This window comes from Danaus plexippus, chromosome 12, assembly GCF_018135715.1.
Source record: "Danaus plexippus chromosome 12, MEX_DaPlex, whole genome shotgun sequence".
NCBI lineage: Eukaryota > Metazoa > Arthropoda > Insecta > Lepidoptera > Nymphalidae > Danaus > Danaus plexippus.
Window position 1 is genome coordinate 6,977,490 of NC_083545.1, and position 16,150 is coordinate 6,993,639.

At 30.4% G+C, this 16,150-nt stretch overlaps 1 protein-coding gene across 1 annotated transcript; it reads right to left on the reverse strand.

Moving 5' to 3' along the window:
* Positions 1-1,211: 1,211 nt before the first annotated feature.
* On the reverse strand, positions 1,212-9,267 carry LOC116772357 (beta-1,3-glucan-binding protein-like). Its single transcript, XM_032664522.2, has 8 exons — positions 9,103-9,267; positions 6,363-6,587; positions 5,972-6,210; positions 5,251-5,381; positions 3,083-3,249; positions 2,608-2,832; positions 2,254-2,396; positions 1,212-2,006 (listed from the first exon to the last, which is right to left on the reverse strand). The coding sequence occupies exons 1-8, from the start codon at positions 9,224-9,226 to the stop codon at positions 1,824-1,826; spliced, it is 1,437 nt and encodes a 478-aa protein (XP_032520413.2). The 5' UTR covers positions 9,227-9,267; the 3' UTR covers positions 1,212-1,823.
* Positions 9,268-16,150: the final 6,883 nt, after the last annotated feature.

Consider the following 16,150-nt stretch of genomic DNA (forward strand, 5'->3'; position numbering starts at 1 on the left):
TAACTGTCCTGACTGCCATCTCGAGATGGTTAAAAAGTACTAATTAAAAATATATGTCATATGCAAAGAAGGCAAATGTTTTTTTTTATACACACTACTGCCGGACACAGTAATGTCTTGTTATAATAATAAAAAATATTTTAAATAATGAATTAAACTGAAGTATTTACATTGCAAATATAATTTATGACTTACCGATGACTTCATTATTTACGATTACAAAAATGGAATCATTTTCCTCGTCTGGGGATAAACCTATTTACATTGGGTTTATCTTCTTATTTTTTGTTTAATTTGAAACCGTTGCCAAATGTTATCTTTGACTATATTATTGTTGTTATGACAGAGTCCTTATAAATAATGTACATTTTAGTGGGTAAATACGCATATAATTTTCTAAAATTCGTTCACGACAGTAAGTGTAGACTTTAAATTATTAAAAAGTTTGTGTTTGCTTCATTTTAGGATAAATATTTAAATAATTTGCCTTTTTTGCACTTCTCTAAAGTTGTGAGATTTTGTCAGGACAAACTTTTGATTTGCTAGGTCTTGATAGGTCGTTGGCATCTGCTTTTAAACTTAGAAGTTAAGATTTAAAAAATATATTTTAATATCGAAAAATTTAAATGTGTAATGACTTTACTAAAATAATATCTATTAATGAAAATAGGTCGTAGTAAAAAGGTATGGTATACCGTCTTGATGAAATTTATTTCTTGGAGGGAATCCTCATATTCTCGGCCTTTACTTTGAAGACAAGTCCCGACAAGCCCACTTTATCACGCTCTTTTAGCTCTATAAAAGGTAAAGTCGAAGCCATTATTTATTTTTCGCATATCGGATAGGAATATATCGAGCTACGATTTCCATTTGATTTAATTTAGAAAAGATGCTAAAGATGCTTAAATTGTACGAGAGGCGCATACGACGTCCAAAACTTATTTAAAGAATATTTAATTTATTATTTATTAAAAGGTTTTTCCTAATTAATTAATTATCATTTGACGCCGCTGATATGTTTTTCATATTTCCGTAAGTTTTAAAGATTGACGTCAGTCGTATTTTCTCATCCTTACGTCATCATTTTTCATGACGCACGTTCTCCGATTTGCAGCTGACTGACGTAGTTTAAATAGGGGTGGTTTCCTTTTAAAGATACTAAAAAATAATATTCTAAAGACGAAAGTAGATTCATTCAGTAATAATAAAAAAACTCTTAATTCTTTTATTTTTGTAAACAAACCCTTTTTTATAATTGCTTATTTTATTATAGAGATGTAAAAATATATGTATATGTCGGAGTAGGGTCCAAGTATGTTTAGTAAAAAGAGTGACGTCAGCATAAGTGACGTCACCGATGCCTTTATTCTTGAATGTCGTCAGGATCTCACTCTTGAATGTAACCTCGTATCCGGTTTGACGAATCCCTTACTTCGAAGAGGTCCGATCCCTGAAACGGCTCTAGCGAGACTATCTGTAATCTATACTGTCGCCTCTACTTATACCAACATTGTTGTGACTTCACTTGCACAGGTGGCTCCGCAGGTGGTTATGCGGGTGACACCTAATATTTTCAACTACCCTCAATTATTAGTTATTGAAATAATAACAATTGCGCCGATATATACAATAAACACGAATTTATGTGAAGTTTTGATATTTTTTTACTTGGCCCTGTAAATGTGTTCCCTATAAAATTCAGACTGTAGTAAATGAATAGCTACTTATAGGTACAGTTTAAATTATCAGTGTAAATATAAAATCAATGCCCATGAATAGATTATTTGGGTCAATTTATTTTATAAAATGAGTATTACACATATTTAAAGAGCATAAACTTTAACTGATTCTACAATCAGTTCTGGTGAGTACCACGTAGGGTACCATAAGTCTTTGTGTTCCCAGAATTTGTAGAGAGCCTTAGTGTGTCTGTTTATCCAGGGTTTGTCTCTCGCATCATCGAAATCATGGATACCACCAACGCGTACCCCCAATGATATGTAGAACTGTAAATTTTTGGTAAATTATTGTTATTTATTTTTAATACTTATTCAATAATAGAAACTTTGTTAGTTTTTTGTTATTTTCGAATTGATTTCTTCTTAAGAATTTATAAAACATAGTGAAGTGCATTTTCATTCACATATTTTCAACAGAATAGAAAGCTGTATAAATTGAGAAAATTATTAAAGAGAGTGAGTCAGACCACTGACTTTAATCAAAATGAATTTAACAACTACTAATTAAACTTACTAATTGATCCAGAGGTGCCATGATTGATCCCTTAAGCCACATCGATGCGTGAGGAACCGCGTGGTCTCTGGCACTGAAGTAAAAACCTTCTCCAGGAGTTACGTCACCATACTGTTCTCCATCTACATACATCTGGAGGCCATCTGTCAAAAAAATATTATGATAAATCTATCACATTTCAAATCGCAAGGCACTTTTCAATATGACAAAAAATAATTTGACTAGGAAGTGAATCAAGTCATTCATAACCGAGAAATAGGAGAAGAACGTATAGGCCAAATAAGAAAGCAAGAAATAAACAGGGTAATTGTAATAAAAAATAGATTTTTAGGTTTATAAAAAATATATATTTACCAGGCTTCCAAACCAGAGTATAGTTATGGAAATCTTTATTGAAATTATCGAAACCAAGTTTCTCTTTGAGGAGGAATGTCCTGTAAGGTTCTGTGTCTGATAGAACTGGACCTCCGTATAACTTCTTTGCGAATGCTGCGTTCCCCTTCACAAACGCAATTTTCATAATACCAGATTCATACCGCTGCTTCCCATATACGTTATCACGTGGCTCCAACAATATTTCTGTGAATAAATTATTTACAATTGAATTTTATATGCGTGCTAAGAATTTTGTTATACATGCTTAATAATTTTGATATATTAAATAATTATTTTAAGATAAGTTCCGCTGAACTACCAAATACGTCTCATCAGAAAAGGTTATAAATTTAACGTTGCATGATTATTACATTTTACATTAATGTCATGAAATTACTTTGTGGAAAACCTGGCAAGTGTCATTTAATTATGTCCCAAAATAAAGAGCAATTACCTGGTAAAAGCCAACTTCCTGCTGGTAATTTTGCGCGTACTTCTATCCTACCGTACTTGAAGTTGAATTTGTTGCGTGTTGTAATTTTTCCACTTATGACAGGGGGAAGTATTTGGGCTCCATTTGCTACGAGACTGCACTCTCTCGTTCCTACTTGTCCCGTGCAACTGAAATTTTCGTTACAAAAATAATAGTACTTTTAGAAATAGACTATATTCACAAAATGAAAAAAATCAATGTATTCGTTTATTAATGTTCAAAGTATTTATTTGTTCATATATAAATTTCTAAAAGATCGTCAAAATTAACACAAGTATGTTACAATCAGAAACAAATTGAACAACTATACTTATGACGTTTCCATTGCAAAAAAAGCAAATCTTTTGTTTGACTTATATATAACAAGACCGTTGCATATCTAAACCGGTTTCCGTTTACTTTTGAAGCAGAAATACTGAAATAAAATGGCCAATAGAATAAAATGAAAGTTTTATGAAAAATATATTTTCTATAATTTTAAACAATGAGTCTGTGTTCGATATTTATCTCTCCGTAAAGTAAATAAAGTCTTGTTTATTTATGTAATTATTAAAAGCATTTGTATAGTTTTTGTCGCCTTACGTCTTCTGAATTTTGACGACAATTTATTTAGTTTTAGGAACTGGAAATAAATTGCTTGAATAACTATTCAACATGATATCTGGAAAATTTTAAGACTTTTTTCAGTCTGATATTGATCATAACAAATTATCACTTTAAAAAAGTGTTACTTCAAATGGGTAAATGTTAATATTTTCTATATATTTTCGATAAACAATACTAAATTAGATTTTAATATTTCATTTGAGATAAGAATTCCTAACCGAATTTAGGTTTTCTAAAAAGAATAACCTAACTCAACTCAGCCAAAAATAAAAAATACTAAACTTACATAGTCTTATTTAGAAAATTATCAGAAGCGGGAACTTCTTCAAAATATTTAAATAATTTTTAATATTCAAATCTCCCAAAATTTTCAAATTGTTTGTTTTCTAACATATTTTCCTAAGAAAACTACGACGATCTTGAAAACAAATGATTATGTACAGTTCCGTGACAAATGGGGGAATTTATGGTTTTTAGTATTTTATTCGTTAAAATAGTGTTAAAATTTTGGTTTTCAAAAACTAGTTTAATTTTACTATAAATGGACAGAAAAAATAAACCAAATAATTAAGTTATTTATGGGAATCTCGTGGACCCCACTTACATACACCATTTGCTGTTTGTTTGCAAACATTTAAAAAATTATAACACTATTAGAGCATGTTATTCACAGAAACAGTTTTTTTCCAATAATAGCAAAAAAACAAAATTATAATAATAAAAAAAATCTACGTTATTAATTTAATCTTTTGAAATATTTTTATATTTGAGAGAACGTCATTAATATAGGCATTATATATATATATATATTATATACACTTAGTATGTCAATTCCCAAAATAAGAAAAATGAGTTGGAATTCAAAATTCTTTGTACTACTACAGGTATTCAAATAATAGGACTACCCGCTCATTTAAAACACCATTCTTTGACTTACGGTAAACCAGAATATTTTATAGCGACGTCAAAAGTATGAGAGGGTTTTATTGAAGTGTATTTCTTCACACTAGTAATGAATATATATGATGGATTGTTTTTTTTATCGAGTATAGGTAAAAATACGAAGCTTCTTTATTGGTTAGTTATTTATGACTTAAGGGCAGTTGTTAGCTTGGACCACTTGAAATGGAATCATTCCCTATGTAATCCAATTACACGAATATTTGTACATTAAAAATGCTTTTTTATATTGAATCTATGCTGATTTTATGTATATACATAAAATATTGTAATAATTTTTTTTTTTATTTTTCTTGTCGTGTGAACAGAGCAACAGTTTGATATGGTCTTATAATTCACTACTCGTAAAAAATAGTGTAATTTAGCTATCCCTTCCTTTAAAAACAATTCAATTAACGTATCGTATCAACGACAATATTTAATCAGCGAGATGATATTAAAATATTAATTAATAATAACAAAATCTTAGAAACATAAACAAATTAATTAAACGGCCGTATAAGAGATGCAGACCTTCGATTTGTCTTTCTACTCGTGAGTTAGCAAACTCATCATATACTCACATGTTGGATAGGTCCCATTGTTCGTTGAGGTAGCCTTCGTGGAAGCGAGATTCAGTCAGTTCAGGTTTAATCTTTAAGGCACCGTTGTCTATGCTAACAACATCCGTGATATATGCGTTGAAGGGATAATCCTGTAAGTTATCGACAATACTAATCAAAATATAAATTATTTCTTTATTATAAGACTTCTGCCATCTTCTTTTATTAGGCTATTTTAATTCTGTTTTTGTATCTGTATAGCATTTAAACCAATCAGTGTCGATCAAGAAGACATTAATATAAGATAAACATCTAAACCATTAAATTCTGTTATCACCATTTAGTTTGCTGCAAAGATCATTAAAGACGCAGATTCTCTATAATGGACAAGTAATGGTTTAATTTTTGAGATAAAGAAAATTATATACACATATATATATATATATATATATATATATGTGTATATTTAAGTTATGAATACATTTAATATTCTGCTTGTTTTAATTTGTTAAATAGTTATCAAGTCACCCGAAAAATTATACATTTATTTTAAATTTTCGGATCAAGGTAACTAAATAAGTACAATTCACTCAATATAGTAATGTTGATGATTCTTTTGAAGTCGAGAATAAAATATAGTTATAAAAAATTAAAGTTTTCCTCTTGTTAACAAATACCATGATTGAAAAACTCTTATTAATTCTTTTACTGTGTCAGTTACTGAAATTTTCTGATAACTGACCGGTTCTTGAGGGAACATAATCTCTGGATCCCATGAGGTGAGGCTCTTGATATTCGGTTTTTTGAAATCTTCAGTAAAGATTAGCACTCCCTTGCACAGGGAACGATAACCCTGAACGACTGTTGGAGAAACCTCACAAGCGATCGGTGGTGGTGATGAAGTGCTGCTGTCAGGAATTGGGATTGGCATAGGGTCTGGATATGTTTCGTTGATCGGTACTCCCTCTTCAGTTACGAAATCTGAAAATTATTTCCATCGTTTTGTATCACAAGGTTTTAGAAATAGTGTTTAGAGATTTTACAATATTTGTGTATAATTTTTTTTGTATGTAAAATTGTTGTTATCACTAAAGTATAAATAAGAAAGGGACAGAAATAAAATGAATGCGTACGAGTAACAGTCCATTCTCCATTATCCTGTCTGTAGCCTAAGCCATTTTTGATGACGTAAGTCCAAAAGTAAATCTTGTCCCCAATTTTCAACTGTGCATTTCTGTCTCTGAAGATCCACTGGCCGTTTTTGGGCTTGGTGATATCACGAGCCCACTGGCCAGCTTCCAAACCTTCCATCTCCTGATTTAGATTACCATGGAACGCCATCAAGGTGAAGCCATCGTCTATAAATAATTTCATGAATTACTTTATGAAGCAAAGCAAGTCAATAGATAAGTCCATAAGACTGCATTTGAGTTTCGTTAAATTTTTCTTTATATCTTAATTTCTTATATAAATAATAAATCTAATACACCTCATCTCAGCTTCACTGACTGGGAAGTTTTGTTGGTGTAAAGTAATTATCTAATAATAATTTATTATAGAGCCGGTGAACTTAATTTCTTGTACTCCCGGTCTTAAAAATGTAAATATATATACATATATATAAACATAGCTAACAAAAATATAATTGACAGCAATTCATTTATAATAACGATCGTAATATTAAACCAGCTCACAGAAGGAACGTAATCGTGATGTCTATATATTTTTTTATATCGACTTGAACAAGTTTTAAGCGAATAGTATCAACCGTTTGCGAAAAAAAGTTAAGGCAATAACCTTTTGCCAAGTAACAAAATGTTTCACCAGATTAATACAATCTATATATATTTTTTATTTCATTTCCAGTTCAAAGAGCTTCATTATTGATTGGTATATTTTTTAAGTTTTTGTTTTATTCTAAACGAGTGTCATGTTTGATTATTATAGATCTTTTTCCATTTCGATTACCATATTTTCCTCAATAACCGATTATAATAATATTTTTGGCTGCGACCTCATTTTTTTTGTGAATATCGTGATAAACAAAACGCACAAAACAGGTATGTGAATAGTTATGGCAAGGAATATAAATATTTTCCTTATAATTTGATCTTTCATCGATGTTTTTTAAATTTACTAACATCAACTACGAGAATTTTATAAATTATACCATCTAAATGATGCAAAAGTTTTAATGTGCATACGAGTACCTACTTGTACTGCTTCTTTTAAATTATTCCTCTTTTACCTGGATTAAAATATTACTAAATAGTAATCACTGTTTACGAATAACTTCAGAACAAAAATACTGTTCTATTTAAGAGTACACAGGTCATCAGTAAATTGATGCTTTCATTCATCTTGTTAGGGTTATACACTATACGTGTACACTGTTTATGGCTATAACACTCAAGCACGGCTTTGACGTATTCCTTTATATTTAATATTATTCGCAAGAAATACATTCATGATGATTACATTTTATATAACTTCGTTTTATGTTTTAATGAAAAAACATTAACGATTCAGGGAAGTTGATAACTGATAAGTCCCATTGAATCATCGGAAGGTAGGTTTAGAATGAAGAGTGGAGAAATTCTTATTGTTATGTTAATTATAAACTTAAAAAAATGTATAGTTTTGTTTCTCTCCGTAACTAAGTAATATGTCGAATAGACCTTTGCAAACAATAATTATTGATGATAAAAATAATTAATTGTCAGTTTTCTCGTATGATTTATCGAGTTCTGAATGAGATTTATTATTTAGTTACGCCCGACGTCCATAACAATATACTTTCTTTGATAATATTTTTGATATAATACATAAAGTATGTGACCTCATATTTATCCCATGAAAGCTATTGAGAAAATGTAATTATTATACCAATTTTCAATTTCGAACGTAAGAATTTATGCAGAATGAAGAGAATTTTTTAAGACACCTTTTCGCAGGTATTCGCGACATCGGTTTTTTATATAACAAAAAACGTTTTGGCTTTTATAACTGACAATTCGTTTGGACATGTTTTATAAATGTCACACATTACTGAATTTTTGTAAAACATATAAATATTTTTTCACGCTAATATAATTGTACAGTTGAATTTAAAAACGAATTGCAAGTTTAAACGAGAGATAATAAAAAAGAACATTTAGCACAATATAAAACTTACCATAATCTTAAATTTCCATCATAATAGGACCATCTATTTTTATGAAGATAGCAATAAAATTCTAATAAGACCTTTATGGACTCCTTTCTCAATGAAGAGCGATGGAACGTCAATATATCGTGGTTACTGTTTTAAACTTATTAACAAATAAAATTTTAAAGAAAAAACAAAATAAAGTACTGTGTATTTATATTGTTTTCATTTTAACAAATTAAAAAAACTGCAATGGTTGTTTATGCAAAATTAATCATATTTTTAATCATATTTCAGCAATAAACAATAATCGTTTTTTAAGTGACATGTTCATGTATGAAAGCAGACGCTAATACAAGTTCATACAAGTTCATACAAGTTCATACACATAATAAGTAACATACGCGATTTCCATGCTCACACACACTTTCAAGACAAACTACGTCATCACAAAACATTTATATTATAAAGACTAGACTACATTTATTACTAACGCTAAGTTTGAGTGTTCCTATATTTACTTAATTCACGATTATAAATTGAAACATTGACCTTTAAGTATTATAGTTTTCTGTATATAAATAACAAAACAAAAAAGGTATGAGTAGAGTATCTACGCTTACTTATTATGGTATTATATTAAATCATTACATATACCGCTTTAAGTGTTATTATTGTAATTGCAATCATCAAAAAACGTACTAATAAAAAATATAATGGCTTACCCGGTACTGATACTCTCAGTCCTTTGGGATAAATGGCTTCTAGCTTGGCGTCAGGAACCTTGTATCCCTTAGCCTGGACGAGGCAGAACGCAGCTAAAACAGCAACATAATATAATTTCTCCATGACGTCCGCCTGTGGACGAGGTTTGCGGCAGACTGACGGATTCCTAAGATGTCAAGTTGTTTTATCGGCGCGTGCGCATCTCAAAAGAGTTGCGATGAGTATACTTGCGTTGTTTACCATTTATTTACCAAAGTCGTGATAAAAACCTTTTTAATTAATATAGGGGAAATTGTTTATTTGTACTGCAAATATTGATTTTTTATAATAAGATTTTCGCCCCGACGAAAAGAAATGTGATAAATGTTTAAGCTTAATTTTGTTTTTTATTAATTTCTCTTTTATTTTGTGAAAACTCTCTCTACTACTCATGAAAATTAATTTATTTTCGTTCCATATTTTGGTGAATTGAAATTATTTTAGATAATTAAGAGTCGTTAAAAAGAAAAACAGTTATTTATTATTTATTTAGAATATAATTATTTTTTTTTCCACTCCGTGTCTGTCAATTCAAAGTCTATGGTTAACCGATGACCGCCGGTTTTACCGGTCCCATGATTAGTTTTATTGCTGTCTCGTTTTCATCACATATGTAATGTTTTTCCTTAAGATAATTTAATTTTTCCAACCGTTGCATAGATAATTTAATTAAACATTCGACTAGAATGTGATGTTATAATTTAGATCTTTATTGAAATTAAAATAGTGTACGTCAAATATTTTGCCATTATATTAGATTGAGTTAGTTGAATTACTTTGGTTTAAGTGATGTAATTTCGGAAGAAAATTAAACGACTGCAAAAAAATAATAATTCAATATATACGTGTTATATATATATATATATATATATATATATATAAAAAAATCAATAAATTTTTTTTTTTACTATTTCACGACTAAATCCCATTGTAAGTAGGACTGAAATGATTATATTTTTGTATTTTTACAAAACGATGGCAGGTTTTATCAAAATCCATTTATAATTCATTTAAATAAAACTAATAGTTTTCGGATATACTACGCGTGCTTTAGTTTTTGTTAAAACTACATAATCCCGACGTTTCGGTTACTTTTCAGCAACCGTGATCACGTGCAGGCGAGATGTGAATGCCTGCCAGTTGGTTCTGTTATTTATCATCTTCCGCCATCGATCTCTTAATTTTCTGGCTTACCGCTCTGGATGGTGGCAGAATGCGCTTACGGTGTCGCGACGTCCTGCGGTGTGGTCACGGACATGGGATTTTATATTTTTAAGGAGGGGGTGCCAGGTGTTGGAAAGATTCCAGCCATCTTCTCTGTTGAAATTCGGATGTTCTTTAATTTTAATAGCCTCGCGGATTAACCTCGGTATGTATCTGTCTTCACGAGCGAGGATTTGAGGTTTATCAAACCGATGGTAGTGGCCTGGTTTGTCCATTGTGTGTTCACACACTGCTGACTTCGACGCGCACCTATAGCATAGCATAGCAGCATAGCAGATAGCAGGTTGTCGCTCAACAGTGGGTGGCTTCAAGTGAGTCTTGCGATGCTGGCGAGGTACGGGCAGGTTGTTGGTGGTGAGAGTATGTTTTACATGCTGCAGCTCGGCCTCTAGGTGGTCAGCATCACAAAGGTGTTGGGCTCTCTGTAACAAAGATTTGCCAACGGTAGCTAACTGGATAGGGTGGTGGTGTGATTATATCTCATCCATATATAATTGTTAGAAATATGAATGAAAAGGTACAAAATATTCCTTTATTAATGTTTGAGTTTTGTGTAATAATGAAAGCAGAATAAGATTTAATTGCAAAAAATACTATTTTCATTGAATTTGTTTCAATGAAAATAGTTAATCTAGGATCGCATATAAAATCTTCGAGAATTTATAGCTAAAAAATTGCTTGTAAATAGTTGTATATAAGCACTGAAATTATAGATCAATGATTTATTCGAAATGTTACATACAAAATTGTATAAATATAAACAAAACAGCCCACCGGATTAGCAAGTTGAAGTGGTAGTGGGCTGGCCATATTAGCCGCAGAACCGACAACCGTTGGGGTAAACGAGTTCTTGAGTGGGGACCGCGTCTCGGCAAACGTAGCGTAGGACGTCCTCAGGCAAGGTGGAGTGACAATTTGCGCAAGATGGCTGGCAGGAGCTGGATGCGAGTAGCCTAAAATAGATCTCAGTGGCGTGCAAACGGAGAGGCCTATGTTCAGCAGTGGACCAGTATAGGCTGATGATGATGATGAAACAAAATATGTTACACTTACAGAAAAATATAGATTCAATAAAAATTATATAAATTCAGTGGATTTTAAAAAGGATATGGTGATTGCTAGTCCATATACTAGTAAATTTTTAAAAATATATATTGACTTGTTTTAATCTATGAAAAAATAACTCACTTCGCGTTATAAGAATTAAATGTGATATTTGAGTTCTTCATTAAAAGTTACATTTAAAATAGTATTGTGGTTAATATTTAAGTTTGTCTCTTAATTATTTAAGATACACTGTAAATGTATTTTTTGAAATTATATATATATATATATATATATATATATATATATATATTCTTGTAGAATCAAATTAAATTTACTCAATATAGAGAAAAGACGAAAGTCAAAGCAATGCACAAAGTCTCGATCATGTTTCAGTTCTAGTTATTACGTTAATAATCTAAAATAGTTAAATTTAACTTAAACTCTTAATATTTATATTATATGTAAAGGAAATAATGGACTCCTACAGGATTTCCTTCATATTAATTTGAATTTAAATGTCAAGTGTTGCTGTCATGTCGAGTCGATAGGTGGCGCTAACTGCTGAGACGCCAGAAATTTTATTTCGTAAAAGAGTTGTTGATGTCTGTAATTGAGGAATCTGATTTAAATTAAACTAATTAGTGGAATAAGAACGTCAATATAACTTTAAATGTCGTTTCGTTGTTTTACAGGTAAAGTCCTTACATTACAGTAATCCTATTTTGTGGTTAATTCATTTTGAAAGCCTAAATTAAATAAAAACTTTGTTTTACAGAGCATCGCATGGTTTAGTTTGTCGTAAATTCCATAAAAATAGAATAATTGTCTTATAAAACGACACATTTTGAAAACATAACATACTGAAGTTTGAAACGATAATACGAACAAAATAAATTTTATTGAGTACAAAAACGTCATTTCTAAATCTTTCAGACCAGTTATATAAAATAATACATTTTAAAAGTAATGAATTTATTCCTTGATTATTCGTAAAATACGCATCTTAATCGAAAATTATTAGATTAATTCAACATAATATTGTATAATGAGAATTTTGCGTATACGTATTTTGGTTTAATGTACTTATTAATTAATAAATATCACAATTACTTTTAGTTACTCGTATCAGTTCAAATGTACTATTATTATGACCTTTCCATACGCAAATCAAAGGCTTCGTTATTTCCTCCTCTGTCGAAGTGGTTTTATTCCACTTAGTGTATACGGAACTCTGAAATCAATATTCCCAACATTCAAGCAATTCAAGTCTGCCAACATTGCTTTGCATTACAAACTCATTGAATATAAACTTTTATGAGTTATGAATTAGGGCTCAATTTGCATATATATCAAAATGTCTGAGGTTTCGAGCACCGGCCTTTGGGTGAACATCTCGTTTTTAATATTATTTAAAAACGTCGAAATGAAATCACTTTGAATTATATTAAATCGGATAAAATATAATTTTAACAAAATGACAAAGCATATACTAATATAAATGTTCTGGATTTTACGCAGGAAAATATTTTGTTATTTAATTTAATTATGACATTGTAACAATGGCGTTCTTTTGTATTTTAATAGTATTTTATCCTTTACTAATGTCTATTTATGTCGTAACTTCCCAATACATTTCTTATATATTGAAATACCTTTAAGTCTTAGAATACATACGCTGGTGTCTTGAAGCTTCTATTCCTCATGGTAGAATTTTTATTTATCGGATTTATGTCATATATGATATAATTTTTGTATGTTGTTTTGAATCCTTCTAAAAGCCTGGTTTATAGTTTTTAAATATGTCAGAAAGTCACTATTAACGTTCAGGTTGAATTACATCGCTCTCAATGTATTTTACAATTGTGAGGCAAATATATGATTTTTTTTTAAATTATGTCTAAACTAGGAAAGTAAGGTCAAACTAACATCGTCTCCGGATTGGACTATGATGATGGATAGCAATGAGAAACAAGAGGATATTTGTGCGTCGCCCTCCAGACCAGACGTATTTCTGTATTCACGAATTTTAAAGGGCATTGGGCAAATAGAGCTTCCAGTTTCTTGGGAAATCAACATCCCTAAAGACCATGCCATCAAGGTCAACAAGTATTACAAGCTCAGTAACGAACTCACTAAGAATAGGCTCGTGGTTAATTTGGGCGCGTTAAAAGTGGAAGCGAGAGGTATGACAGGTAAGTCTCTCTAGAACTTACTAAAAGACTTGGGCCTGTTCAAAACTAACATCAATTCATTCTAGAACGTACTTCGAAGACTGAGAAGTCTACGCCTTGCTAGCATATCTATAAATAAATAAAAATGCCAATTATCTGATTAATTAAGGGTTACTCTTACCTTGTTTTAGCTTGTGGGGATTCCAGAGACTATTCTTAGACGACGACTTATTCACCTGTAATTATTTATTAATTCCTTATAGGATTCCGACTCAAGGTGATAAAATGAATTTTAGGAATAGCCACAGCTTATTTGTTATTTTTGCGTATTTACCTCTTGATATAACTATGATGATACACCACAAAGAAAGGAAAAGTTTTGAATCCAACAAAATGAAATCGTAATATAGTGACGGTTGGCTTTTTTCCTGACTTCCTTATCTCATTAGAAAACCCTAGCGTTGGGGAAATTTTAAATAAAGAGAGTACGGTCGTCTGGATGTGACGTGTTACGTCCATTAAAATAGACAGATGTATGTATACTTTTTAGAGATGTGTGAGATAAATATTGATTTTTATTGAATTTTGAGAAAAAAATCTTTTGTTTTCACATGTTAAATGTGACAAAGTTAAAAAAAGGATGATATTGTGTTACATAAATACAAGTGAAACCATGAGAAAAGATTTTCTTCATTATATAACAAAATAATATAACACGCTCATCTACGAGTCACAAAAAAAAAACTAATTAAAATTATACATATTAATATCATTGCTAAAAAAATGTATATATTGATTATAGGGATTATTTAAAGAAGCTATTGTTATAAAGCCTGATTTATTTAGAGACACCTAAAAAAGAATGTTAGACAAATCGAAACGATCTATAGTATAATATTTTTCTCACCTACTTGAATAACTGAAACTAGCTTACAAACAGTACCACTCAGAAGTAGTGTGATTTATCAGCAAATATAATATTTAAGACATTAAATGATACTCATACATGTTTTTGCGAATATTTAAAAAGATTGGTCTTTAGAAAAAGCCAACTGTGCAATCCTAACCGTGATGTTATTGGTTATTATACAATGAAAACGAAATAATTAAATATTTTGGGACTTAATGTAATTCAAATCATTCGTTTGAAATAAACGTAAGCTTTTATACTGTCATTAATATTCGAGGTTTCTTACAATAACAAACAGAAATATTATTTCATATTAAAATATGTATAAAGGTAACACGCATAAAAAGACGTTGAATGTAAGTGACACGTAAATAATTTTCATGTCGACATTTTCTTATAACCTAAATTTCATATTATATTTCCAAGTTAAAAAACGGAGCTATGTATAAATTTTCACGTAATTTTATAAAACATGAAAAACAATTTAACTGACTGTTATGAAATCTACTTGTATTTGTATAAAGTGTATAATGGATACGTATACATACAGAACGTATTTTCCTTTGTTACCACTTCAATCATTTGAGATTCTTAGAAATATATTAATTAGCACGGAGCCAAAACAAACGATGATTTAAATTGGCACCGCCTCATAATAATGACATATACCTATTGAATTGTTTAAAACGCCGGAGCAAACACAGTGTGTAATTAGAATAATTAAATGCTATATTTCATTATAAAATTTAATTTTTTATAGGACGAAAATTTCTCTGCGTTGCATGGATTCACCGTGCAGGTGCCCGGTCCATCGCGTTGCAGAGAGAGGAGCTTTAACAGTACCTGGCACCTGCGACGTGTTTGTTTAAGGGGCCCTTATATAGCTTGTTACACGCTCACCTTTCTGTCCAAGCTCCTCAATCTATCTGACCAAATTCGAAATTAACGAACTAGGGCTGCCTTCGAAGTACATTTAGAGAATGAATTGATATTAGTTCTGACCAGGTCCACGTCTTTTAGTAGGTTGTAGAGAGATTTAGCTGTTATAACTCTCGCTTCCACCTCTACCGCGTACAAATTTACGATCAATTTTTGTGACTATTCTTAGTGAGTTCGTTAGTTAGCTCGTAATGCTTGTTGACCTTAATAGAATGGCCTTTGGGGATGTTGGTTTCACAAGGAACCGTAAGCTCTGTTAACTCAACGCACTTTAATCTTCGCCAATACAGAATATGTCTGGTCTGGAGGCTGACGCACAAATGTCATCATTATAGTCCATTATATACATACATAAATAAAAATTTTGAATATTATACGATTAAAGGTATCAAGATTGAAATAACATATAAGTTTAAAATATATGTTAACATGGATTCGGTACAAAATAAATAAACGAAGAAAGATATGTAAGTACTAGTGGGGATCTTCGACAGTAGTTGTATATATTTTATTACTAATGAATTTCGTTTCAAATATACTTTGTTTTATTTATTTTTTTACGCTCTTACTCCTTTTCGTCTCCTTATATTTTTGTATTGAATTCCATGTAGATTAACATATATTTCATTATATAAAATTCGTGATTTATTATATAAGTACAAATTAGTAGTTCTCTTGTGTGTGTTATGTTTTAATGGTGCTATTTGTTTTCTTCGA